We start from the raw sequence: 27,079 nt of genomic DNA on the forward strand, positions 1-27,079 counted from the left end.
CCGGCCGTCCCTTTCATTGATTCGTCGAGCTAGCAGGCAGAGCCTTCCGCTAGTTGGACGGGCGGGATGCCAGTCTGCCGCCGAGCTCTGTGATTGGTGAGCGCTTTTGGCGAGCAGCCCCGAGGGGCGTGCCCTTACCTCTCGTGCCCGTTGATTGGCGCTCGGGGGAGGCTCCGGGGTGCAATTGGCTGCGCTGTCCCGGCCCGCGGCCACCGGAGTGGGTGGGGCCTGTTCCCCCTGTTTCCCAGCGCTGCCTCGCGCGGGGCCCGGCCAGGCCGCGCGGCGGGCGGGATGGCGGTGGCGGTGCGCGCGCTGCAGGAGCAGCTGGAGAAAGCCAAGGAAAGCCTCAAGCACGTAGACGAAAATATCCGCAAGCTCACGGGCCGGGACCCCAATGATGTGAGGTGAGGCGGGGAGCGCCAGGCGCGCCGCTGTCCCGCGAAGGAAGGGCCGGCCGGGGTGGGGGCGCGCGTCGGGCCTGCAGGGCGAGTGGCGCGGAGCCGGCCGCGGCTCCCCCCCGTCCCTCTGCGGACTGTGCCCGCTCCGCTGGGACGGCGATCGGGGGGTGCTGCCCCTGGCGGGGGGGCACAGAACGGAACGGTTGCGGGGCCGTTGGGCTGGGCGGGCAGCAGCGCCCCGGCGGCCGGGCAGGCACCACTAACAGCGCGTACCGTCTCTTTCAGGCCCCCTCAAAACAGGCTGTTAGCCCTCACAGGCCCCGGTGGAGGTAGAGGGCGTGGGAGCTTATTGCTAAGGTAAGGAGGTGCAGAACGGACAGTGGAGTTTCATCCATCCATTCTCCGGTGGTGGTTCGTGCCATTGCGCTGGGTGTCGTGTGTTCCTGGATTGCCTCCGCTGCTCGCTGCGGTGCTGTTTGAATGAGCACCAGAGCTGGCCTGCAGGGCTTTTGAGGTTAAATTTAAAGCGCCTTTTCATTTTGAGTTGCTACAAGTTCAGATGGGTGGTTTTCCCCGACCTTCTCAGCTGTTAGACTGAAAAATAAGGAGAAACATCAAAATTAAGGGAGGTATTGTGTGGTAGCTGGGACCTTGTCTTTGAAATCATTCAAGATCAGTCTCTGGCAATTAAAAAACTAGTAGGTGGTCCAGGAGGGATTTTAAACTACACGTAGATAAAACGACGTCCTGAAAATTACTGGAGATAAGATTATTTGAATACAATGGGATGCTTGTTTCAGTGTAGCTACTCAGTTAAATAAGTGTAATTCAAGGTGAAATTAGGCAGTTCAGAAGCAACGTGTTTGAACACTTCACTGCAGTACTAACAGTAAGTGGTGATCGAGCTGAGTAAAATTTATGTTTAATCACGACCATAAAGCCAAGTTATAGTTCAGTTTTGCAGACTTGAGGTGGTTCAGGGATTAACCTAACTTGTTCTAAGACCACAAGTGTTTTCTTTTTAGGCGTGGATTCTCGGATAGTGGAGGAGGACCCCCAGCCAAACAGAGGGATCTTGAAGGTGCATCCAGTAGGTGAGTGCAAAAACTAATGCAGCCAACTTGCTTTTCCAGATGAGAATTTGTAACAGTAAACCAAAAACTAGTAATAACTAGGGACTTTCACTGTCTTCTTTGAAGATTATTTATTCAAGACTTGTTGGGAATAATTTGGATGATAGCAAGTCACTGTGGTGAAATCTTTTTCATGCCTTAGAGTAACATAAAGGTGGTAGCAATAATATAAAGATATGCAAAGATATTTGGAATTTTCTGGTTTTATTTCCCATACAATATACAAAATATATTACGTTTTTCTTAGCACTGACATTTGTTTGTAGTAAACACAAATTGAATTATGCCTGAGACCTTCTGTTCAGTAAATTGAATACAGGCAATGTGACAATGGACTTGGGTTTTGAGTTTTCACGTCTGGATGCAAATCCATCAGATGGATTGATTATAGTGGGCTTAAGTGCTGTGGGCACTTCATGTGCAACGGTAGCTCTTGACGAAAGCAAAGCTTGTTTTAGAATTGTTGAGTTAGGAGAAAATGTAGCTGAGAAATAGGAAAGTCCTGTGCCACAAAGCTGAAAATGAAGGCTGAAAGTAACTTCAACTTTAATTATTTATTTTAGGATTTATTTTATTTAAATTATTTCTTTTAAGTTGTTTTTTGTTAAAGCCTTTAGTTAATCCATGTCTCAAGTGGTAAGCCTTCTGCCTCTCTCCCATAGGTATTTGGTAGGTAACTTAAATAGCATTTCCTGTTTAAGAAATTGTACCTTTCCATGTCAGTGCATTCACTGTTTAGTGATTCACTGTTTAGTGATTCCTTTATACCTGTAGCTGTTTTAGAGGTTCTGGAAAAGCACAAAGATTTAAAAGAATAAATTCCAAATGTATTTTAAAAAGCCAGAAATGGTATTTGCAGATTCTTCTTGCTTTTATTACACTACAAGTTGTATTAAAATTTAAACTGTTCTGTGTCACTGATTTTCACCAACAGTAGATTCTGTCTGTAAAATGTTACTTACTGGTTGTTGGAACAGTGAGGAGGTTTATACCAAAGTGTTGGTTCTTCTCACTAGGCATGCTTGTATTTTTCTTATGGTGGAAGAGATTCTCTCTTAAATACATGTTCTCTAATGACCACTGACTTTCTTCCTCAGGCTGGGTGGAGAACGTCGGACAAGAAGAGAATCACGCCAAGAAAGCGACGCAGAGGATGATGATATTAAAAAGGTAATATATAGTAAATGGAGCTGTGCAAGAGGAAACCTACCTGCAACATGATGAACAAAGTAGTTTGTTTTCTTTGTTGTAGCCAGCGTTGCCATCTTCTGTTGTTGCTACCTCCAAAGAGCGAACACGTCGAGACCTTATACAAGATCAAAATATGGATGAGAAAGGAAAACAAAGGTACGTGGAATCTCTTTTACAGTAATGCAATACTTTTGAGTTCACCTGTAGAAAGCAGCTTTAGATTTAAAAGGCATTGCACACAAGCTGTTGTGTATCAAAGATTATGTTGAAGAGTTACCATGATGGTATAAAATTTAATTTAAAAAGTATTCTCTGAAAATACTTCACAAGCAGCAACATGTGCATTGTTCAGATAACTGGCATGATAACTGACACGGATTCTACTTTTCAGGCCACCTACAGGAACAGGTTTGCTAGTGCTGTTCTAACATTGTTTGAGTAAGACAGAAATAGCTGCAGCTTCATTGGTTGCTTAATGTCTTGGATTATTACAGCTGTCTTGGCTGATAGATTATTTTGTTGGTTGGAGGAGGGTTTTGGGTATGGTTCCTCACTCCTTCTGCCTCTTTTTTTTTTAAATGAAATAGTTCCATTATGTTTCTTTTTTCATACTACTTTGAATTCTTGTTGTGTCTACAGTCTTGCCTTCATTTTGCCTTCTGCTTTTTAGATTTTTCCTATGTATATCTCCTTTTTCCTATATTTTATTTTTCTCATGGCTATTAAAATTTTAACTGAAATGTAGCTCTATCAGTAACAGATTTTGGAAAATCAAATTTGCAACTGTGATTCATCTCTTGGACTCTGTCCACTTCAGACTGCAAGTTACCTGGTGCAGTAATAATTATACCTCAGCAGAAGAATTAGAACTGGAATAAGGAACTCTAGAAAAGTTTCTTTGTTAAGTCCCCACAGATCAACTGGCACAGAAAACTCGCACTTTGCTTGCTTCTTTTAGTTATAACCCTGCTTGGAGTCTGCTCTTGCTTCCATTACTAGGTTCTAATTGCTTCCCTCACAGGGAGACTTCCAAAATTCTTACTGAACGTCCTTAGGGCTTCAGACACTAAAGGCTTGTTCCCTCAGAATTGTAGTTTTACTGCTTTTCAGTTGAGTAGTCTCTAGGGAGATGAGAAAACCAGTATTAGTCTCTATGAATTGTGGTGGAAGGAGGTTCTTTAAGAAGACAACATCCACTGAACCCCTGATTTTGCTCAATGTCTTCTGGGATATAATTAATTTACAAATGCACTTTCAGTGCTCTCTGGCTTCCAATTTTTTATCTGTTCCTGTTTCTACTATTTAATGTACTTTTACTTTTCCATGTGAGGCTTGTGCTACTGTAATAGAGTGGTACTTAAAGAAGGCAGTAGCATTTTCTTTCTTACGTAATCAGGTAAAGGTTCAAGGTAAAGAAGAGAATCTGCATCATGTGTTAAAAGACTTCATTTGGGATTGAATAAAAAGAAATTGAAGGTGAAAGTCAAGAAACTAGTTCTTGCTCAGAAGAAGGGGATTTGTTGAAGAATTTTACTTACTTTTCTCAAAACAACACCTAATTGGATGAAGCAGTTCTGGCTTCATCCCACAGTGCAGTGTCTCATTGTTGGTCACTGTGATAGATAAGCTTTCACTCCTCTGTGGCTCCATTTCTCCTTAATAATCTAAGCAGATTGTGGAGAGGGGAGTGTATGCTTTTTAGAAAACCCAGTTTGCTCCCTTATTCATATCTCGCACTGTATTTACTTGACTATTTTTTCTTCAGTACTATCTGCTTTAAGATTTTTTAAATATTTCCTTACCATTATTGTTTCCAGATGAAAAATGTGCAGGCTTCCAGTTCTGCCAGTGCTAGCTATTCTGTTACAGATAAGAGCTGTGTCTTACTTGTAAGCAAAATGATATGTCACTGTAAAATATATCCAGGACAGTTGGCACAGCCAGTGTGTCTTCTATTGCTTATGGCCTTGAGTATTACTGAGCCTTTAAAAAAAGTATCTTTGAGGTGGAAAGTTTCTCTGGTTATTTATACAGATAAAAATCTTAGTACTTGAACTGAATCTCAAATTTCTTTCTGTTGTGGGTTTTTTTTTTCAGGAATCGACGTATATTTGGCTTGTTGATGGGCACTCTTCAAAAATTTAAACAGGAGTCCACAGTTGCTATTGCTACTGAGAGGGTACTTACTTTAAATTGTTTCAGATAATAATGTAAAATTCTGTGGTTAAGTTACTTCAAGTAAGAATGAAAGTTCCCTACACCATAGGTTGCAGGTGCAGCAAATTGGTGAGCGTGCATGTAGGTTTTTGTTTGTCTTAGTGGAGGGGAATGAGAGTGGGAGGCAGGAAAGGGGCTCTTACTATGACTTAGTAACTCTATTTCTGACCTTCATGGAAACAAAAAAGCAGTGTTAAATGGAATTTGATCAGGTAACTATTTGAGAGTTCATAGGCTATTTCTGGAAATATTAGTGATGCAGTATTGATGAAGGAGTGCCTACCTGGTGTGTTCCAGATGTTTAAATTATAACCAAGTATACAGAAATCTATGCTTGGTTATGCTATTTGCCTAAAAATATCTTTCCTGTTCCAGTAAAGATAACCAGAATTTCTGATTTTGATAAATAAATGTCCGATTCTACTGAAGCAAAAGCTTTGCGTAGCTTAGTGATTACTTCAAAAAACTTGTATATGGAATGGTGGTAACTTTATTCCTAGTATGCCCTTTTAGTTTGTGAAGGCTATTTACTGTTGCACTAAATGGGTTATTCAGTTAACATTAATAACCTTTAGATTAAAAACAGTGTTTGAAAGTTCAAATTCAGTAGTCCAGTTGAAGCAGATAGAAAGATTTAAACTTAAAACATTTTCTGTATAGTGTCAGCAGAGCTGACTCACAGTGCTGGTATTGATTACTTTCAGATTCAGAATTTGCGTGGTTTACCTAACAAGTGTGGCACATAAGACCAAAGTTCACTTTTGCCTGCTTGCATTAGAACAAAAAGCTGTTTATCAGGATGGTCTAGAAAAATGGAGCCCCTGTCTAATTTATAACAGTAATTCCTCAAAATCTCTTTGTGCAAACACATACTTGCAAAATTTTTTCTTGGAATCCATACGGAGGTCTTTTTTTTGTTCATATATATACACTTGCTATAAATCAAAGTCGAGCCCTGAGGAGTTTTACAACACAGGCAGTTAATTCTTTTTTTTTATGACAATTATTGTAAAGTCTGAGCACATGGCAGTAGGGCATCCAAATGGCATTCCTGTGCAGTAGTAATATATATATATAATTAGCAATTAATGTACTGGAAGTGTTCACAACCTAATTTTTGGTCACAAACACCAGTGTGCAGTCATTCATTTGTTTCTGGAGGAGCTGACTTCTTTGTCTCCCAAGTGGGAAATTTACCTGATTTCCTTAATATCTAAAACACATTCCTTTTATTTTTCTGCCACTGGGGAAAGAAACCCAACTTGTTGAAGCTTATATTGAAAATATAAGTCCAAACTGAAAGATAGTAAAGCACATAGAAATTCACAGGGCCCCATAACTATATAGTTAAACCAACAAAAAATTAGGTGCCAGCAAGCAGTGACACTCTTCCATTAGCTGTAGCTTAGGAGGTATTCCCTAATGTGTTTTTAGGAATGCCCTTTAATCATATAAATAATTGAGAATTTTTAAGTGGATCAAACTAGAACATTTTCTCTTGCTGTAGAAAAAAAAATAAGATGGTATTTCATTTATTTTAGCAAAAGAGACGACAAGAAATTGAACAAAAACTTGAAGTGCAGGCAGAGGAAGAGAGAAAGCAAGTTGAAAATGAGAGGCGAGAACTATTTGAAGAAAGACGTGCTAAACAGACAGAGCTGCGGTTATTGGAGCAAAAGGTTGAGCTTGCTCAGTTGGTGAGTTTTTGTTTTGTTCTTGATCTTTCTCTTGTTTAAACTATTCTTGGATATCTCAGGGTTTTCTTTCATTTCTCAGCAAGAAGAATGGAATGAACATAACGCTAAAATAATTAAATACATAAGAACAAAGACAAAACCTCATTTATTCTACATACCTGGCAGAATGTGTCCTGCGACGCAGAAGCTGATGGACGAGTCACAGAAAAAGATGAATGGTAAGTGGTCTTTGTGGTACAAAGGTCCTTGTTCTTGCCTCCCTTTGTTTGCTGTACAAATTTCTTTTAAGTCTCTGCTTAAATACTTGAATTTCATGCTTAGGACAAACTATATTCTTACATGGGTGTTCATCATAAGTGGACATTACTCTTTCAGTGACTTATGTTTATGTTGAATGGGATTTGATTCTCTTACAAGAAGTCAAAAGATGTGTATACATGATTTCAGAGGTATGTGTTTAAAACAGTCCTTTACATTAGCTTTAGTACCCAGATGTATCCAAGTGCAGCAACTTCATTTTTAAAAAGGCAGAATCTGTGAAGATCCAAGGAACTGCAGGTGTTTACAAAGCATTTGAGAAGTATTTGCTTAAAGCATAGCATTAGAACTTTACGATGATTTTTTTTTTACCTCAATGTGTGTTCATTTCTGTTTCACAGGATGGCTATATTTTACTTTTGGAAAACAATTTAAAATGCTCCGATGGATGGTAGTCTTGCTGTTCTTTTTTTTATTAAACTAAGAATGTATTGGTTCGGGTTTTTGTAGGGGTTTTCTTGTGGGGTTGGGGGAGAAGGTAGCTCATCTGTCTGGATAGCCTACAGTAATTGAGCTTTCTTAATACCTAGCTAGTTTTTTGCTTATTTTTACTGTCTTTAGTTTACCTTAGGAAGTATAACCTTAATAGATAAATACCAGGGAATTAAGGCATTATTTTGATACACTGTTGGTTGGTTTGATTTTAATGAAGTCAGGGAGTTTTTGTTAACTTAGATTTAGGGCTTTACTGTTCTAATACACAGCTGAGCTTACTCTCCCCTTTGTTTTCTTAAGGTAACTAGCAGTCTTTTTCATTATGCATGAATGGCTTGTTGCTTCAGAAAGAAGGTTGCAGTATTTATAAGTTTAACAATTTGATAATTTATTAGCTCATAGTTAAAGGATAAATAGACTTCAGTGTCTGTAGATTATCTTAACTGTTATTTATGCATTTATTCTCTAGCACTCTTTGAAAGCAGGAGAAATGAATTTGCAGAGCAGATTAACAAAATGGAGGCCAGGCCCAGAAGACAATCTGTGAAGGAAAAAGAGCATCAGGAGGTGCAGAATGAAGAAAAGAAGGAAGAACAGAACAAGGAGCAGGAAGAGGGTAAGGTGGCTCAGCAGGTGGAAGAGATGGAGACAGGTAATCAGCACAATGATGTAGAAATGGAGGAGGTAGGGGAGGAAAAGGGAAAAATAGGTTCAGGTTCAGGGCACAGCGATGCAGAAAAAGAACAGGAAGAGGATGAGCAGAAGCATGACATTGAGATGAAAGTAGAAGAGCCTACTGAGGTGAGGGAGAATGACAAGCAGCAGGATGATCAGCATGAGGAGGTCACAGTTGTAAAAGAGGAAAGTGGAAATGTTCAGCCAGCAGATAATGAGCAGGATGTGGCTGAAATGAATGAGGCAGATAGTGTAGAACCTGTAGAAAATGAAAATGGCAAAGAAATAGAACCAGAAACAGAGTGTGATGCTCAGCCAGAAAAAGTGTGTAGTGTTACTTCTCCCAAGAAGGAGAAAGGTATCAAAACAGAAAATAAAGCTGAACTTGAAGAAACACAGGACAAAACACCTGAAGCTCAGACAGAATCTGTGTCTGAGGCTCTGTCTCAGCCACAGTCTGTGCCACTAGCACAATCACCTCAGTTGTCTCAGTCCACTCAGGATACAGAGCCCCAGACAGACAAGGATGAAAATGCTGTGGTGTCTGTAAAGGTGGTTGAAGCCCAGGCAGAGCAGAATCAGACACCGAGTGTAGAAGGTAAGACTAAGACTAGGAGTAGAAGCAGGGGTAGGGCAGGGAACAAAACTGGTCATAACCGTAGCAGCAGCAGCAGTAGCAGTAGCACTTCAAGCAGTACTACCAGTGCAAGTAGTTCCAGTACTGGCAGCAGTACCAGTCGCAGCAGTTCCACCAGCAGCAGCACTACAAGTGGGAGTACAAGCAGGGACAGTAGCAGCAGTAGCTCTAGCAGTAGTGAAAGTAGAAGTCGAAGCCGAGGCAGAGGGCATAACAGAGATAGAAAACGCAGAAGGAGCACAGACAGGAAGCGGAGGGATGCTTCAGGAGTAGACAGAAGTCACAAGTCCTCAAAAGGTGGTAGTAGAGATACCAAAAGCTCAAAGGATAAAAGTTCGAGGTCTGACAGAAAGAGATCTATATCAGAAAGTAGTCGGTCAGGCAAGAGAACTTCACGGAGTGAAAGAGACCGTAAATCAGACAGGAAAGACAAAAGGCGTTAACAGAAGAGACCAAGCTTCCTTAGCCTAATCTTTGCAGCAGAAGATTATTTGAGTGAAAGGATTCCTTGTAAGGAGGAAGAAAAGGCTGCCTTAAGAATTGCATGCTGTAAAAAATCTTTTGGAAAAATGCAGACTGTTTACCAGGCATTCTTGTACTTTTTACATAATTTTGTAAAAGGTTACTTACCAAAATTATGTGAAGTTCCTGAAAATGTAAAAATAAAAGATTAACACTCCTTTGCATCTTTTTTTTTAAATATCCTGTACTCATTAAGATCCTCTGTATATTTTAATAGGTAAACCTTTAAAGTAGATGTGATCATTTCTTCTGTATCATACACTTTTTTTTGTAGAAATAAATGTGCATTTTAAAGAAATTGTTTGAGATGTCCTGTTGACAATTAAATTCCCCTCTTTAGATTATATGTAGGAAGGCAGTATTGCAGGAAGTATAAAATTTTGCCTTTCCCCTCTATTCCTTGCAAGAATGGGAATTTTAAGACCTAGTAAAGCAAATTATCTCTCCAGTGCTGGATAGGAAGCCAAAGTAATTATTTGAATCTATACTTTTTGTTTTCTTCTGTAACCGCAAGCTCTTAGTCAATTCTGTCTATCCTCCAGTTATATAAAAATTTCCTATCCATAGGCAAGCAGTGATTAAATGGGAATGTTAACACTGGCCAAGGTAGCTCAAGTCAGTCTGGAAAACCACTCTTAACCTGCTTGCTGCAGGTGCTTTGGTAGTATTTACATCTATGTTCTAGATATAGTTAATCTGCTCAATGGTGATCCTTGTTTTGGTGGCCAGTGGAAGAAAGACTTCAGCTTGCTTCTCAACCAGCATTCTTTTTGTTTTAGTTGCAGACTAATCTTTGATCCCTTCATACCACTAAAAATAATTACATTGCAGTGTTGGAGTTACCTGGGACTACCTAATACTAATGTTGTGTGCGTGCAAGAATGCTTTCTGAATGTATTTAATAAAACTTAAGGTGGTGTAGTGTTATCTATGAAGGTGAATACTGTTTTTATATAATTTTGTATGGAAAACAATAACATCTGTTGCTCTGTTCTGTACATGTGCAAATAAATGTGGCTTTGTAGACTACTTACTCTCTTGATGCCTATGATCCTTTCTATTAACAGGTGTATTACTTTCTACATTTAAAGTATGAATTGTAATTGCAGATGGCTGTACCTTACAAGCTCTGTATCCAAAATTATTCTTAAGGGCTTTAATTGTCTATTAAATGCATATGCAACTGCAGTGCTATAATCTATGCTCTCTCAGCAGGAAGAGAATTGTGTTATCTGATTAGACCAAATCACAGACCAGGAAATCCTAGAAAGATTTCAGTATGGAAGGACACATACGCTTGGTTTTGTGTACAAAATGCCATATACACCCCATTTTTCTAGAAGGTAGTTGCCAAGAAGGTAGCTTGGAGTGTGTCAGTTTTCATCTGATCTCAAGAGTAGTGACAGATTTATGTGTTCTGAAATGCTGAATGCCATGACTTCAAGAAATGTACCTCGTAAGGGATGGAGTGCAGCACAAATAGGCAGTGGGAAAACACAGGCTTCCCCTTTCTCAAGGAGTTCAGATTCTTCAATCCATTTGCTACTTTGATATCCTGTCTCTGCCTCCCTACAACACAGTAATTTTTATTCTTGTTGGTAGTTTCCAACAATGTTTCCTTCCCTTGAGGGAATGTTGTGGTTTAATGTGCCATCTTTTTTGAAGGACAAACAAAAGTTCAAATTCCATATTGAAGACGTTAAACAATGTTCTACCAAAAAAACCTTAATACTGAATAACTGAGTAAATGTTACTGGTCTACATGTTTTGACTAATTTCAGGTTTCAAATTGCCTTTGGAAGCCGTTTTAGTTTTTCCAATTAATTACACTTTTTTGTAACATTGAATAATTTTAATGTGTCTTATTTGAGTTTGTGTGATTCACTGCTGTAGTGCATTTACTGCACAGGTTTAAATGGCTGGTACCGGAGTCAGTGTGCAAATCTGACCATTTTCAGAGCAACATGTTGACAGGGTTCACGAAAACAACAGGATTGTTTTCAATGGTTGCTGTGCTAAGGACTGGATTGATTACAGTGTTTCAAGTTATATTCCCGGCAGCAATGTATTTTTGACCATGAAAATACAGGAGCTTTGTTGCTTTGTAGAAAGCTGGTGATGTAATTGATAGTATAATGTTTGTTAGAAGAAACTTACTACCATTTTTAAGCCGTTAATCGTTAGCTTTCCTAGATCCAAGCAGCTCAGTGTAACGTGAACAGTATATACCACATACACATATATAACACATGCATCTGTATGTGATAACTTTGAAGTTTTCTAAGCTATTTATTCCAATACAGAAACAGTGTAAGATGGTAGTGTACTATTAGCATCATAAAGCAGTAGTGTTTCTAGTAATTGTTACATTTTCCTTCAAGGTCCCCTCCTCTTACCCTGAAACAATATCAGAGCTGTGGATAGGAATGAGGCCATGAAAATAGCTGACAACTTTTAAAACTAAGTTTGATGGAAGAGTTTGTATTTTCTGAGCATTTAGTGCAGATAACATAGGGGTAGGAAATGATTGAAATATTTTCTTATACCTTCCCCACAATGATGAGTGGAAATCAAAGGAAAAATGCCTTGTTCTCTTTTCACTCAAGTAAAGTGGACAGAGGAACAATAGTTTTTCCCCTTTTCCAAGAATCAAGTAGAGATGCTTTATGTGAGTAGGGAATATACCATGTATGCTCTATGCCAGTCTTTTGAAGTGTTTTCATAACATGGTTCCTTCTAGCTTTAAGTATAATTTAAGAAGGCAGTTGGTGGATCGGTTGTTTTAGAACCTTTATACTATGCCTGACTCTATACCCTTAGTTGCTGTTTTTTCCTTGAGTCTTGATGCACAGATATAACCTGGAGTTCTCCAACAATGTGTTTTTTTTCCACAATGCTCCACTTGGACTTCTTGTCAGAGCAGATGTTACACAGATTATTCATTGAGTATAAGCTGAAACATGACTTTAGATAAAAGGCATACCCCTTCATATTCCTATTCTTTAGGGTGATGTCTTTGTGCTTGGAACAGCTTCTTTATATTTCATTCAAATAAAACCTGAACATAATTTTTCTGCAGACAATAGGTATTAGCGAACTGAACAACCCTCCTCCAACAAAATTAATTTCAAAACCAGTAATTTTACAAATAGATTTCTGGAACATTTTTGATTTCTAAGGAAAGTAATGGTCTTGTGATTAGACCCCATTTATAAGATTCGGGTTAAGCTGGTCATTTTATAGCAATTACTGTGGTACAACAGGGTAAACATATTAATTTAATGTATGTCCAAGATCTTCAAAACAATTTTGCCTGGTCAAAGAAGAGTTTCTCTGAGATTACATGCATTTATGATAGGATCAAATGCTGCAGCAGTGGTGCATTAGTAACATACAGAGATCTGTGTTACGGAGGATATGCAGTCAGGCTTTTTTTTCTCCTGGTTCAGGCAGTTTTTATTAGGTGAGATTATTCTATTATACAGCAAAATGTGGGGTGTTCAAAGCTTGGAAATGTGTTCTCAAGATTCAAAGTAACAAAAGTCACAACCTCTGTGATTTTTTTGAAATGCACTATCAGTTGTCATGTTTGTAACTGTTCTTGGAATAGAGAAGCAATAGTGCTTTTTTCTTGCTACTTGTTATCGTGCTTGAAAAAGTTGGTTTAGGTCTGGGTGGTGAATGACTGTTACCTGCTTAGACTTGTCAAACTGGAAGAGTGAATTAGTGTTACTTTTCTTCCTTTGATTTATTTCTTAAAAGAAACAAAATTTTGCTAGCATAACATTTGACTAAATGTAAAAGTCAATTTGTATTTTCATTCAAACATCCGAAGTTACGAGAACTATATTGTTAAAAGTGTTTTAGCCATGGACTATATTGTTCCACATATTGTGCAATATTCTACACCATGAAACTGTACATTCTGTGTGGAGCCCTTTGGTGCCATCAAAACAGTATAGTCAAAGCTGTATATTCTGTTCTTATTATAAAATAGATACTAGGAGAACTTTTACCAACTTCTGATATGCTTTGATCTTTATTATCAGTGCAGATAGTGAATAGTTTAGGAAATGCAACATCTTCACTTCTACAAAGCCATGTCTTAAAAGAGCCATCCAGTGTGCCATACTACTCAGATTATTTCAATTACTCCATTAATTCTGATCCTTCTTTAAATTCCAGTATGATTTAAGAGATATCTGCCTTTCTACTTCAGTAATTACAGTTACTAAGGTGTCATTGCAAATAAAAATAGTTCTATTCTAGTAAAAGTTATTGGAAATAGATATTTTTCATTATTGTTGTTATGTCTTTGCATTTGCAATAGTACTTACATTCATTACTTCAGTTCTGTAGAACACAAATTAACTGAAGTCTCACTCTATCTGCTATAAAGCTTTCAACTTTGTCCTTTGGAATCTAGCTATAACAAACTCCATTAATCTTTGACTTCAGTTCAAAGGTGATTAGAAGTCATGCTCGATAGCCTATGCTATGTATAGGACTTGCAACAAAAGAAAAAGAATATTTGGTTTAAATATTTATTATTGATTTATTATTGAAGTTACTAGAGGAACAAATAGGAGCGATCAGAACACTGTTTATCAGCATTTAAGCCTTGAAGAATGCTTGTAGAGACTAACACAATGAGCAGTGCCCAGAATAACTTGAAAATTTCAAATGCAGTTTTAACTGAGTAGCTGAGATGTTACCTCCATGTAAAGACTTGGACTAAGTTTGGTATCTATATGAAACTGATATGAAACTTTCTATATGAAACTTTTATATGAAGTCAGTGCCATTTTCAGAGCTATTTTCTCAAATACAGTAATATTGTACAGATCTCAAGATGTGGGTCTGATTGTTCTTCCCCACAAACCTATTTAAGTACATAAATTTAGATGTCAGAATACCTCACTTTTCCATTTTTAGATGAATGGGCTCCATGTTGCCAGGCTGAAAAAGGGACTGTTAACCTTTCTAGGTGCATTTTTGAATTCTGTCCCATGTTCTATGGTTGGTGTGCAACACTATGAAAGACTTCTAACCAGTAGGATAAAAATGTCCCTTTTTTCTTTTTCCTTTTTTTTTTCTTTTTTTTTTTTTTTTTTTAATTTGTACAACACATAGTATATAGAGAGTCCTTCCAATATCCATTACTTGTATATTCCTTCTCACCAATCTGTTTGTAGAGACTTGGGAATGAAAAAAAAATGAGGCAGCATTAAAAGTTATTCAGGAGTGATAGGGGCACTGATTTGCAGTGTATTCCTTTGGTGATTAGCTAGGTGGATTACCTAACAGCAGAGACAGCTGGTGTAACAGGTCATAGCACAGGCTGCCTGACTTATCAGGTCATGTGGCAAAGGAAGGGGCCAAAGTGTTAGATTGCAAGTGGGGGACATACCATCTCTGTGAAGTTTTTGGTTGCAGGCCGCTGCTGGTTAAGGTGACCCTGGCTCACTTTGTGCCCTTTTTTGCTGGCTCTGTAGATCAGGCTGAGCATCAGTGTCTGTCAGGTTTGAGTTGTGGAGCAGAAGAGGAAACTTTGCTGCAAGTAGGATACAGCTTAGGTTTGTGGAAAGAGAATACAGTGACCTTTGCATGATCAAACTCAGGACTGAAGGAGGGGCAGGCTTACTAGGAACCATGTGACTGCAAAGATCAGGTTGGGAAGGAATGTAGATCTTGGTGCTATCAAGAAGGCAGGGAGAAGAGGCTCCCTCATGCGTGACAGTGGGAAAGGAAAAGTGAAGCTTTTCTTTTATAGTTTAATAAGATATATTGTGTTTAGGTCACACAAGTGTGACAATCTGGGACAACGATATGAAACCTTTGAAGAAAAGTCTTCTTCTGATGCAAAGAAGATAGAGACTTTTTTACAAGTAGTCACATGTAAAAGACAATGAGTACAAAATTCAGGGGAGATTCTGATTAGACAGAAGAGGATAATATTTCACAGTGAGAGCAATTGGCCATTGGAACAATCTGTCCAAAAAGTGGTGGATGCCCAAATGTTTTGACACTTCCAAGATTCATGTGCACCGTCTTATTTAGACCATGCTTTTACCAAGAAATGTTGGACCAGATAAACCTTAAGGCCCCCTGCCAACATGGTATTCTGATTCTCTGCAGATTTTCATTTATAGCAAAACTTCATGCCTGTATAACTATTGTACATCTCCCTGCATAATTACTACTTTAAAGCATAACGCTTTAAAAAATTATTATGAGAAAAAATTATTTATAACTACATATTGGATAATAGGTTGCTAAGAAACAGGGTATTCTTTAAAAAGCAGGGCATATAATTTATTAGCTTTTCTATATTGCTCTGTGATATATGATGCAGAGATAGCATATAGATTTTCTAGTTGTCTTACAAGCCTGCCAGGCATATTTAAGACTTTGGAGCCAAGTAGGCATTCTCCATTCTAAAGGATAGCTTGTATGTAGACCTAGTGCATGACAAAGCTCCAAAAGAATATGTGGAAAACATTTTTGTTCAAAGTTCCTAATGATCAGCTGTAAATTATCTAAAACATATCACTGCACAGAAGAAAAATAGTTTATTACAGAAACAAATAAACAAAAAAAAAGCTAGAACACTATCAGTAGCTAGGCTAGCACTAATGCAAATCAATATAAGCATAAAATTGATAGTTCATGTATCATGTTAAGGGCATAGAGATTGACAGAAAATAACACCCCCTGCATTCCAGCTGGTCCTTAGACATCAGAGGGTCTGAGTGTAGCTGGGCTTGATTTATTATTATAATCAATTTGGCACTATAGGTTGTGTTCAATAAGAACTTTCACAAGCACAGATTCACAAATAGTGCAATTTACCAAAACTACAGGTCAAGCTGTTCTCAGTAAGAACCTTCACTATCCCAGGTTCACACATAGCACACATAGTTTGGTTTATTGAAACAACAGAAACACAGACTTGGAATTGCTGTTGATAAACAGCACTAGATGTTACAGAGCTCTAACAGTAACAATAATATTGTGTTAGCCTGGGTAATAACAATACTCCTAGGCAGAAGCTTACCAAGAAGGCATCCCTGCTTGTGAAGAGAGGACAGTAACCCACCAACTGACTCCAAGATCTTTTTGGGTCTCTGGCTAAGTACACGAAAATTATATCTGGTTTACATAAAGCCCCATCTTATTCTCCTCCTCCTTCTTTACATGTAGCATAATCAAGGTGTATACTTTAATATTTAAATATTTAAACCCTTAGTCAGCCAAAAGTTACTTTTTTGGCCATGGTGTCCTTCAAAGTTCTAGTCATATGACTTGTTCTGTTCTGTTCAGTTCTTCAGAGCCAAAACAAAACAGATAGGACCATCCTATCTCCACAGGGCCTCCTCCTTCAGCCCACTCATCCTTTCTTGACGTCAGCTACGCAGAACTTCATCTGCAAAGATAATAGAGAAGGCATGTGGTGTAGGCTGTACATAGTAGGCTGTCTTAACCCTTGCCAGGCTTCTTGGTCATCACACTACACCATCTTAAAATCACATTAATGACGTACATTAAAAATGCATTCATAATCCAGAAATAACCCTAATTCAACTGCTATCGAATTTCCCCAGGCACAATCTTCTACAAACTCTGTACAGAAGAATCTATCTGATAGAGGCTAAATTTTTATTTGACCAGAAGTACTTTCTTTGTATTCAAAACATCAGCTAGCTATCAGAACATAGTTAATTATTAATGCATGTGTATAATCAGGACACCTGACTCTGCAGATTGTTAGCAGGTTAGCAGAGTGTACTTCTGTTTAAGCAGATCAGAGAAGGAAAATAGGATTGAAAGTTTACTTGCAATGTTTTGTTAGGCTAAGAAAAATGTAAAATATTCTTGCTAACTGCACATCAATGCAGTTTCCACAGTTTCAGTGCAATCTGGATTTAATCTAAAATGTCAAGGATCTTAGACCAGAGAATTCTGTTGTTAGTAATTTCATTTTCAGCAAGTGTGCAGAGTACAAAGGTACTTTCAGAATGGAAGAAGTGTGGTGATCCGGAATGTGAGAGTAAGTAAAAATTCTTTTCAGAGAGTCTGTGGTGTATATGCAGCTATTAGGAATCATGTCAAAATTAGCAATGAAATAGACTGAAAATGAGTAGCCATAGCAAATGTTTGTTGCTAATATACTAAGTTTAAGAGCAATAGGCTCAAACTTTTAAAACAAAAAGAGAAAAAAAAGACTTGCTGGGTTGTTGTGTAAGGTTATACCGACCAAAGTTCAGTAAAAATACTTTTGAATAGCTAGATTTCCTCAGGTGTCCCCAAAATGAGCAGCTTTAAAGTGTTTTTAACTCATTCTTTACAGGTACAAAATAAAATAAACCCAATATAAATACAATTAAAATCGTAGGTTTTAAACTGAAAGGAAGACCTTTTATCATGTGTTTATAGTACATTCATAGCCCATTCTGCAGAACTCTTGGGGTTTTTTTCTACTGTAAGTAAACAGGGATTTCTTTTGTAGTCCTTCTTACAAAACACTCTGTTAATATTTCCTCTTATTTTTTCTTCTTTAACATGAAGTAAGTGCTGTAACTAGTTACGTGGTTCTCAAAGAGTAAATAACTCTGCAGGAGGCAGAGCCACTGAATCACAAGTGGGCAAATAACATCCTGTTTATTATCCACCGATTACCATTGTGAAACCTGTCATAATCATAGTTGAAGCTGTTTCTAAGCTGTTTCCATTGCTTTGGCAGACTTAAGTGTTGTATTTTCAATGTATTTTCAATCTTCCACTTCCCCTGAAGTGGAAGAGACCTTAGATTTCCTCTGATTATGGATTTCTATTTTCTTGTGGAGCCATACCAACTTCAGTAGGTTCTGGATGTTCATAGATGTCTATCTTTGTGAAACAGCATGAGAAATGGGCTCCGAACTTATTACAGCACATCAGTAGTGGTTTCTGTGGGGAGGCAGGGGTGGAGACAAAGAAAACTTCAAATAATTCAAACTGAATTGGAAATTTTAATTTTAACAATGTGTTTAAGGTTTATATTCTTAAAATTTCTATATTTTCATCATAAGATAAATGTATTCAAAATAGAGACCAAAATCCCTGAAATAATAACTAGATTTAAGTTAGAATTTCTAAAATATAAAATTATAAATATCCCTGGGAAATACTTTTTAGCTGTTTAGATCTACTTTAGTAATTGAATTTGCTAATCCTGCATACATCCTTTCAATTTAAGCATTGAAACCTTGGCTAAACAAGCACTGGAAAATGCCCATATATGACAAGAACTTTTCCCCTTGATATCTGCAGTACATAGGAAAGAAAACAAGACAGGGCTGCGTTTTTAAGTTGATTTCCATTTGATGATATAAATGGATTAGTATCTTAACAAAGCACATACACTGAAATGTTTGCTACTGCCATTCATCAATATTTGATATATGTCAGATTTCTTCAGTAACCTGACTTCAGACAAAATGGATGCTGTATTTTTTTATTTCTTTCCACATGTTATTCCAGAGGCAATGAGCCGAGTTCAAGCCACTACCGACTACTTAGGGCCTGATTGCCGGTATCTTAACTTCAAAACAGGGGAGGAGATCATTGTGTACTCCAAACTTTCCAGGGAAAATGAAAACTTGTGGACAGGAAGTGTAAGTACTTCAATCCAAAATACTTTCCTCATAAATATTTTAGATACAGTAATAGCGTAACAACCACAGTCTACTTGTTTCTAAGGATCTTCTATCTCTTTTGGAATATGAACCAGTCATGGATCAATACAGTATTTGGGAGATGGGTCATTGTTACTATCTTTATGTAGAAAGAGAAAATCAAATCTTGGCAAAGATCACTCATAGAGAAACAAAGTCAGGATCAGAATACAAGTTTTCTGTTTCCTTCATCTTATCATTTGGCTGTAATGATTTAATCTGGTTCCCTTGAAAACACTCATATCTACCAGGTCAGGTTCCTACCTACAGGTCTGTGGATAAGACATCCAGTATTGGGACCTGACATCACAGTTCAGTGCTTAAGGAAAGCCCCCAGAGAAGTTATCATGCATACTTAATGGCTCAGAACAAGTGTCAACAAAGTTAGAACAGTCATTTAAGAAGGAATGGATGTATTGATCCAAATCAAGTTTTACTGCTAGTAAAACTCTGTGAGTGCTTCAAAACAACAAGACATTAGTACATTTTTGGGTGTTTATTTTTTTCTGTAAATAGTCTGTCCCATTTATTGTTTAACAATGACATTCTGTCTTCCTTTTTTTTTTCATCCAAGATTATCTTTCCAGGTACCTAACTATTCCTTGCTTTCTAAGATGGATCCCTCCATTAAAGGCTATCTGTAATGGTTTGATGTAAAGACAACAGTGGTTTCTTGGACAGAGGGACTTGATTCTTCTGGGCTCTACCACTAACTTATTTTCTGTAGTGTTTCCATCTTCACTGTAATTTTCTCTTGAGCTGCAGCTAGTCTCACATCTGAATTTCACATCCTACTTTTCTTGTAACTTAATACGGTCATTGGTTACTAAGGCATGACATTTCTCCCGTTTGAGACAATGGGAAATTTGCAGCCCATTTTAGTAGGAGCTGCTTGCGACCATTAATGCACACAGCACTGTCTTCAGCTGAAGCACTTTTAAGGCTACTGCTTTGGTACTACACAAACTCATGTTCATAAAAATAATACAGAATATACTAGTATAGAGTAATGTACTTTCCCTTGCTTTCTGAAATGGCAAGGGGAACACTTCTGTGAAGGAAAAATAAACCAACCTTTTGACACAACAGAATTAAGGAGACAGAGGGTTGTTCTATAAACTTGTTCATCCATACTTTTCCAGCACATATGCAAGTACCTAATATATATGTCACTGGAGTTTAAATGCTCTTATTAGTTTTATATCTTTTACAGAAAGGAAAGGATTTTGGATATTTCCCAAGAGATGCTGTGAAGGTTGAGGAAGTTTTAATTGAAGAAGAAGTTGAAGTGCTCACTAAGGTAAACCAACATTACCAGATTTTCCAATGTCATTTACAACAATTGAAAATCTAATATCCAGTTAGAAATGCAGCTGTTGATGGATATTTTATTTCAGATTATTCAAAACGCCTTTTTATAATTGTTCCATTTGCGTGTTTATTCTTCTCTAATTTCTGTATAATGAAAGATATAGAACCTTTGGAAATAATATAATTAATTACAGTTCTTTGTATAAAGTTATAACAGAAAGAACCACGATATATTTTGCTGTGCTAAATGGTGATATAGAAAATTACACATTAGAACATCTTAAAAGTTAATATTATTCTTTTAGGAAACTGATTTCCTTTGTCTTCATGAAGATAAGTACACTGTTGAAAATGAAGATAATGCATTATATGATCACAACAAAGAAAGTAAATATTCATTGTCTGATGCAGAATCAAAGCTCCGTGAAAATGAACTCTTAAAATATATAAGAGACCCCATACAAAATGAAGAAAGAACTGAATCGGTTTCTGAAAATGACTCAGAGGAATCTCACATTCAGGAGCCTGTAAACAAAAAGTTGGTTAGAAAAGATGATACTCAAGAGCCACAAATGCAAAACAGTCTCCCAGCAGAACCTGTTCAAACTCAGTCTAGTTGGATTTCAGGATGGTTCACCACAGAAAGTGAAAATTATGAAGAGCCCTTAAAAGTTGTTACTGAATCTTCAGAAACAAATAAATACCAAGGCAGAAAAACAGAGGTAGCAGCTGAAAATGATTTACAGGAGCCAAAGAATAAAGAGGAACAAGAACCCCCTGCATCTGGCTGGTTTCAAGGTGGACTGACAAACTTTCTGTATTTTGGTGAAGAAAATTATGTTCATTTGGCATTAGAAAAAAATGATCCACAAAACTATGATGTCTCTGGTGTGCCTGAGCATTCTAGTACTGAACAGGGAGCAACAGTCACTGAGGCATTGTCAGAAGAAAAGAGTGGAAGCCAAGAATCTGAATCAAATTGGTTTAATTTGGGTATAAGTGATGTTCTTAATTTTGGCCATGGTGAGGAAGTTACAACTTCTACAGAGGACCAGAGAAGCAAAGAAACAATGGATCAAGCAAATAAGAATGATGAAGAGCAGACTTTAGACCAGAAAGGATTACATATGGACAAAGAATCAGAGGAAACAGTTAATGCGCTGACAGATGAAGAAGATGAGAATGATGCACAAGAAATAACAGATTCTGACAGTAACAGGGCAAATCCTGGGGAGATACCAGCAAGTGCACATGCTCTTAATGACACCAAAAACACCTCAAGTAGAACAGAATCTTCTTTTGATATACTAACATGTGACAAAGAGAAGCCAATTGAACCTTACAGTTCAGAAGAAGACTTGGTATCAGAAAGCCAACTGCTGAGAAACACTGAATCTGAAAAGAAAAATCAGGAGTCAGAACACAGACGTGGCCAATCAGGTTGGTATACAAATGTCTATAATAGCTTTATCAATTATAATATGGACAAACATGATAATCAACAGGAACATAAATCAATCGCATCAAATTTCTTTTTCACATGACCCCCTCTGAATTGTGATTCCTCAGACATAAAAAATACAGGAGAAAAGCCTGAAATATCTGAAGAATAAAGCCATTGCTTCTCTTTTAGTCATTCTGCAGACATAGTAAAGTTTCCAAGTTCAACAACCAAAGAAGGACAAAAGCAGCCTTATGGGGAACTACCAGGAACTGCAAATAATCATTTGGGCATCAAGAAGACCTCAAGTGACAGTGGAACCAAGTCTTAGTCTGGAAACACCCAAGAAAGACAAACTATTCAAAGGTTATGGTGCAGAAAAAAAATTAAGCATCCAAAAGCCATTTCTAAATGGATAGTACTACAAAAGATTAAACTCACAAATCAGAGAATAAAAGTGTCTCACAGGGTTTTTATGAAAACAACATCAAATATTTCAGTCAGGACATTTTTAATGATGAACATCATCAGAAATCTGGGGAGTCCCAAAAACTGACTCCAGACGAACCTTTCTCTCCTCACCTCTCGTTGAGTGGCCTCAGTTTAACAGGTACCAAAACTTCCAAAGAAACTGACCATTTGGAAGAATATGGAGTTTCAGAATGGAAGGTAAAAACTGCTAGCTGAGAAGAACTAAGCTTCCATAATAAAGAAAGCCCTTGGTAAACCTTGATAAAATACCACAGGGAAAAGTAACTGAAGGCACTTCAAGTCAGAAGGTTAAACATAGTGTATCACGTAACAGTAATGCAAATGCCTCCAAAGAGAATGATCTTTCCTTGTCAGCTGGCAGTGCAAAGTAACAAACAGGGCAGCAGAGAAAACACTGCAACAAAATATACCAAATGAGTAGAAGATTGGACAACTCTTGATGCTTTTGCTTATAGCTTGTCAAAGAGAAGCAATAAACTGAAAAAATTCCTATAAATGTGCAACATCACCAGGAAGGTGGAAGAGTACTAAAACAAGAAGATTCATGTTCCCAGCATCAGTTTCTGGTACCAGAGAGTGGACAGTCTTAATCTAGATCTCAGAAAGAAATATAAAAATCACCTGTGATATAGTAAAACCAAATATTAATCTGCATCCTCAGATTTAGGCCTATCAATTCAAACTACCATGACAGTGCAAGATACAAAAGCATAGAAAATTAAACTGAGTTTTGAAAGACATACTACTTCAAAATACAAAATAATATCAGTGTTCAGCTGAATTAATGTCCAAAAAAGTATTTATAAAGAAAATCTATTAAGAATAAAAGCAACAGTCATGTGATATGAATCTGAGCAAGTATAAAATTTTACCCTTGGAACTCTCTAAAATAGAAGACATTGGCAACCTGATTGCTCATAAACATGGCTGATAGAGTAGATGTTGAAAAAGAAGATACCATTGTAACTGAAAGGATGAATAATGCTGAACAAAAAATTGCTGCTACTAAAATTACTTAGGAGAAGAAAAAAAGAAAGATTCTGAAAATAAGAGTCAAAATCCAGAAATACAAATAATAGCAATTATATTCTAACAAAAAAGATTTCAGCAGTATTTTTACCAGACCATCAGGGTTCTTTGCAAATATATTTAGTAAAACTAACAATTAATTCTGTCAAATTAATTCTGTCAAAACAAGCCTAAACATATGTTTAGTCAAAAAACCCACATGAAAATAGAAGTGACCCTAGGACTAGAACACTTGAATACTGCACAGAAGAATGAGATGAACTTGAAAGGAATCTGAACAATGTAAGATACTATTAAATATAGCAAAGGTGCAGAAAAAAACAAAACTAGGAAAATATTGTATGGTAAACAGATTTACCAAACCCATTCATTACATTTCAACAACTTTATTTCAATTAAAACAAGTTGTTAAGCAACCCTCAGAGTATCTCTGTGACGGAAGCAAACTGCTGCAGCAGCATCAGCAATTTGAAAGATTCACCGTGAAATCACAGCTTACTCAACTAAAGATAATGCTATGTGGAGGGAACGGGTCATTGTATCTGCACAAAAGGGGCACAATTTGGACACTGAGCAGGGAAAATATACAGAAAAAAGGAATGTTCTTCTAGAGCTGCCAGAGTTTTTGTCTGCTATAACAATTAAGTGTGCTGCCCAAACTGCAGCTAAAGTTACTAGAGCAATGTTCCACTAACAGAGATTTAGCAAGAACAAAATATCCTTTGTTTGCAGAAATAAACCCCACAACAGACACAACACCGTCTCCTGGTGATTTAAAATGAGGAGGCTGTGAGTCTAACTCATACCAGTTAATGACTGATTTATGATATTTCAAGGATCTGATAATACAAGTTGAGTTAATATAATGGTAACAGCTTTAAGAGCAAATTACTCCTCTTGAACTACTGGACTACTTCTGATGTGTATCTTTGGCCAGTACTGTCTTGAAGCATATGATTAAATTAAATAATTTGTAACTTTTTTTTCTTTGTGGGTAAACTCAGTGCAGGTTCTTTTGCAAGCATTTTGCAAGTATTTCATTGGCTTCAGGCAATGACTCCAAGTCCCTAAAACTGAAGCAGCCAGGTGCCTTCAGCCATACTTCTGCATGAACATGCCTGTGGTTTCTTGTATTTTGCAGGGAAGCTTGATATCTTGTGGGAATTTGTTAATTTTTAACCCTACATGGCATTTTTAACTCTTCTCCCTCTAAAGATTACCTCACTTGTATATGGATGTAAGAAAGAGATGTACTAATCCTGACCAGGGAATCTACAAACCAACTATCAAAACCAAACATATTTTTTCCTGAACACTGATTTTTAATTATTATACTACAATGTAAGTTTTGCTTAAAGCTCAGTCCTTCAAATTCTGAGATCATTATTTGTATATTGTTTTTTAAATCATAAATCTGTAGCACATTTACTCTAATTTTATACTCTAGTGTTGAGCTTTGCGGAAAATAAAAATTAAAAAAAACAAAATCTCTGTAGAGGTTAATATCTTACAGGAGTAAGTTGAATCCTCCAAAAATAACCATTATTTCCCCTCAAAATTATGTGCAGGAGTAGGCAGAAGAAAGCTACTAGAAGAAACACCAGAGAAGGAGCATGAAATGTATGTAGCTGTACACAGTGAACATAACAGTGACCAAGATTCAAAAGCAACAGCCATTGCTTCAGTAAATTCTGAAACAAAAACGGACAGTTCAGGAACTGACTCAGAAGTTGATGTCAAAAATTCTTTCTCTGATGCCATCCAGAACTATGTTCCAAGTAATGGTAAGTGCTAAGTTTCTTAATTTTAAGGAAAATAAATTTGTAATCTTAAAAAAAAAAAAAAAAGGCAAAACAAAAAACAACAAAACCAGCTGGAATTATATGAAGCTGACATATTGTAATGTATTGAAGTTGACAATAGTCATGTAAAACCTCTTGTTTTATTCCTTATGATCAAACCAGAAGGAGGCTGGATATATCAGATACTTCTGTGCTTGAATGGTCTCGAGATCAGAGAAACAATAAAATCTGCATCGTCAGCAGTGAAGATTATCATCAAATCGGTAAGAATTCTTTCTGTGATATAACATTGACATTAATGCAAATTTAAGCCAGCTACAAGTTATATTCTGCAATGAAACTCCTAAAAAAAAAAAAAAAAAAAAAAAGAGAGAGAGAGAGAAAGAGAAAATCCTTTTAAATAAACCCTCTGCAGTTCCCAGCATTCCGGGTTATCTGATGCCAAATGAGACAGAACACAAGAAAATTTTTAGGTCAGCTGCTCATCATCTGCCTCTTTGCAGTGCAGAATCTGAAGAACTTAGGATGTGAGGATCTGGAGTTTTGTTTTGTGGGTTTTCTTAACAACCAGGAAACACCTGTGTGGTGTTTTCAAATTTTTGTTTGTTTTTTTCTTTATTTTTAATTTTAAAATGAAATTAATACCTCCGTCTAGTTCTCAGAACAGTACTCATTAAATTTGCTTGGACTTAAAAAACTTGGGTTATGATGAGTAAAATAACCAGACAAGTTCCCTTGTTTTTAAAGAGTATTTTCAAAGCCTTGATTGACAAATCCTCCCCTGGTTCGTAATTGCCTTACATATACTTTTCTAAGCAAACATATAAAATAGAAAATGGGATTATTATTGCTGTGGGGGTTTCTTAAATATGAAAATGTAGTGTAGAGTGAAGGTGAACCTTAAGGGGCACAACTGCAGAAGAAACACGCTGCCAGAGCAGCGTGATAAGAGGTAGATGTTGCTGCACCGTCTCCTCTAAATAAAAGAGTAGTGGCAGGTAAAGTGCCATATGGTAAACTTCACTTCGGTGCTTTGATTGAGCTTTGCTTAGATTGGGTAATTGAAGTTTAAGAACCACATAAATTTATTCCTGATTTCCAGTGTACGTATATAGAATATGGAGAAATTGTAGTTTAGGAAGACGAAAACTGAGGGGCTTTATCCGTCGTGACCGCCTGCAGCCCACTGACAGCTCACTGCTACGGCCAAACTCGTTCTTGTACTGTTTGATACAGCTAAAAAAGGCACTTCCACCTATCCTGGTCCCTCAGGTGCTTTGCAGGCAAGTCACTCACCTTGCGCTGTGAAAAGTCGTTAGCACACGTTAAAAAACAAAACCAAACAAACCAAATTAGCGTTAATCGTAGTGAATGAAACGAAGAATCTTTTGCTATGTGGTATCGCGTCTTCCCTTACATCTGGCATGAGCAGCCCGGCAGGATCATTTTTAGCACAGGCACTTGTCAGAGCTCGGGCCCGCCCAGCCCTGCGCAGCCGGGACCCACCTGCGGCCGGGCCCGGCCCTCCGTGCCCCGCCGGGCCGGCATACGCTCGGCGGGCGGCCCGCCGGCAGCCAGGCCTTGCCCGGGGAGTTTGATTTCCGTGCCAGCCGCTGCCTCCCGGGCGCACATGGAGGCGGCCAGCGCCGCACGGGAGGTGAGTTTCTCTGAGCGTAACTTTAGGGAGGAACAGGAGCGGGTTCCTGGGAGCCACAGCCGTGCCGAAGGACGGGGGCGGGACGGTGGGCGCACGCCGAGGGGAGCCGCCGGTCTCTCCCGCCGGCGGGGCGCGGGGAAGGCTGTGCCAGCGGAGGTCCGGAGCCGCGCTGGACGGGCGGGGAGAGCCGAGCCCCGGCGGCAGCCACCTGCACCGCGCCCCCCCGTTCCCGAGGAGTAGTGGTTCTTCCGGCGCCCCCGCGCGGGCAGTGGTACGGGCCGGTTGTCAGACGGCGGGCCGGAAGGGGCGCGCGGCGCCCGCGGGAAGATGGCGGCGGGCGGGCGCGGGGGGCCCGGGGCCGGCACCGGCACGGCCGGGATGTGGCCGGGGCTGCGGGACAGCGCCCGG

The 27,079-nt window shown here is 38.2% G+C and overlaps 2 protein-coding genes across 4 annotated transcripts in view; both read left to right on the forward strand.

The window, feature by feature from the left end:
• The first annotated feature begins 225 nt into the window (after positions 1-225).
• On the forward strand, positions 226-9,521 carry PNN (pinin, desmosome associated protein). Its single transcript, XM_005520277.2, has 9 exons — positions 226-404; positions 684-755; positions 1,424-1,492; positions 2,629-2,701; positions 2,784-2,878; positions 4,820-4,901; positions 6,481-6,636; positions 6,716-6,854; positions 7,859-9,521. Exons 1-9 carry the CDS (start codon positions 292-294, stop codon positions 9,142-9,144), a joined length of 2,085 nt encoding a protein of 694 aa, XP_005520334.2. The 5' UTR covers positions 226-291; the 3' UTR covers positions 9,145-9,521.
• Positions 9,522-16,989: 7,468 nt separating this feature from the next.
• The window catches only part of MIA2 (MIA SH3 domain ER export factor 2), a 36,457-nt gene continuing 26,367 nt past the window's right edge, over positions 16,990-27,079 (forward strand). For 2 of the 3 annotated variants that reach the window (XM_014249947.2, XM_014249948.2), the window contains exons 1-6: positions 16,990-17,273; positions 18,746-18,879; positions 20,153-20,239; positions 20,556-21,690; positions 24,781-24,996; positions 25,177-25,277. In XM_014249947.2, the coding sequence (XP_014105422.1) occupies positions 17,159-17,273; positions 18,746-18,879; positions 20,153-20,239; positions 20,556-21,690; positions 24,781-24,996; positions 25,177-25,277 (1,788 nt within the window). In that variant the 5' untranslated portion in view covers positions 16,990-17,158. Of the gene's footprint in view, positions 17,274-18,745; positions 18,880-20,152; positions 20,240-20,555; positions 21,691-24,780; positions 24,997-25,176; positions 25,278-27,079 lie in introns of those variants that run through there. The other variant, XM_014249949.2, reaches the window with a different exon arrangement.

The sequence above is a fragment of the Pseudopodoces humilis genome, chromosome 7, assembly GCF_049639895.1.
Source record: "Pseudopodoces humilis isolate 2021_Gansu_Grassland_sample_001 chromosome 7, ASM4963989v1, whole genome shotgun sequence".
In the NCBI taxonomy this organism is placed as follows: domain Eukaryota; kingdom Metazoa; phylum Chordata; class Aves; order Passeriformes; family Paridae; genus Pseudopodoces; species Pseudopodoces humilis.

Bases quoted from the DNA above. Each gene is read 5' to 3' on its own strand.
- PNN (XM_005520277.2), top strand. From the start codon at position 292: ATGGCGGTGGCGGTGCGCGCGCTGCAGGAGCAGCTGGAGAAAGCCAAG. The intron at 2,702-2,783 runs GTAATATATAGT...TCTTTGTTGTAG, and splicing joins AGGATGATGATATTAAAAAG to CCAGCGTTGCCATCTTCTGT. The intron at 6,637-6,715 runs GTGAGTTTTTGT...TTCATTTCTCAG, and splicing joins AGGTTGAGCTTGCTCAGTTG to CAAGAAGAATGGAATGAACA.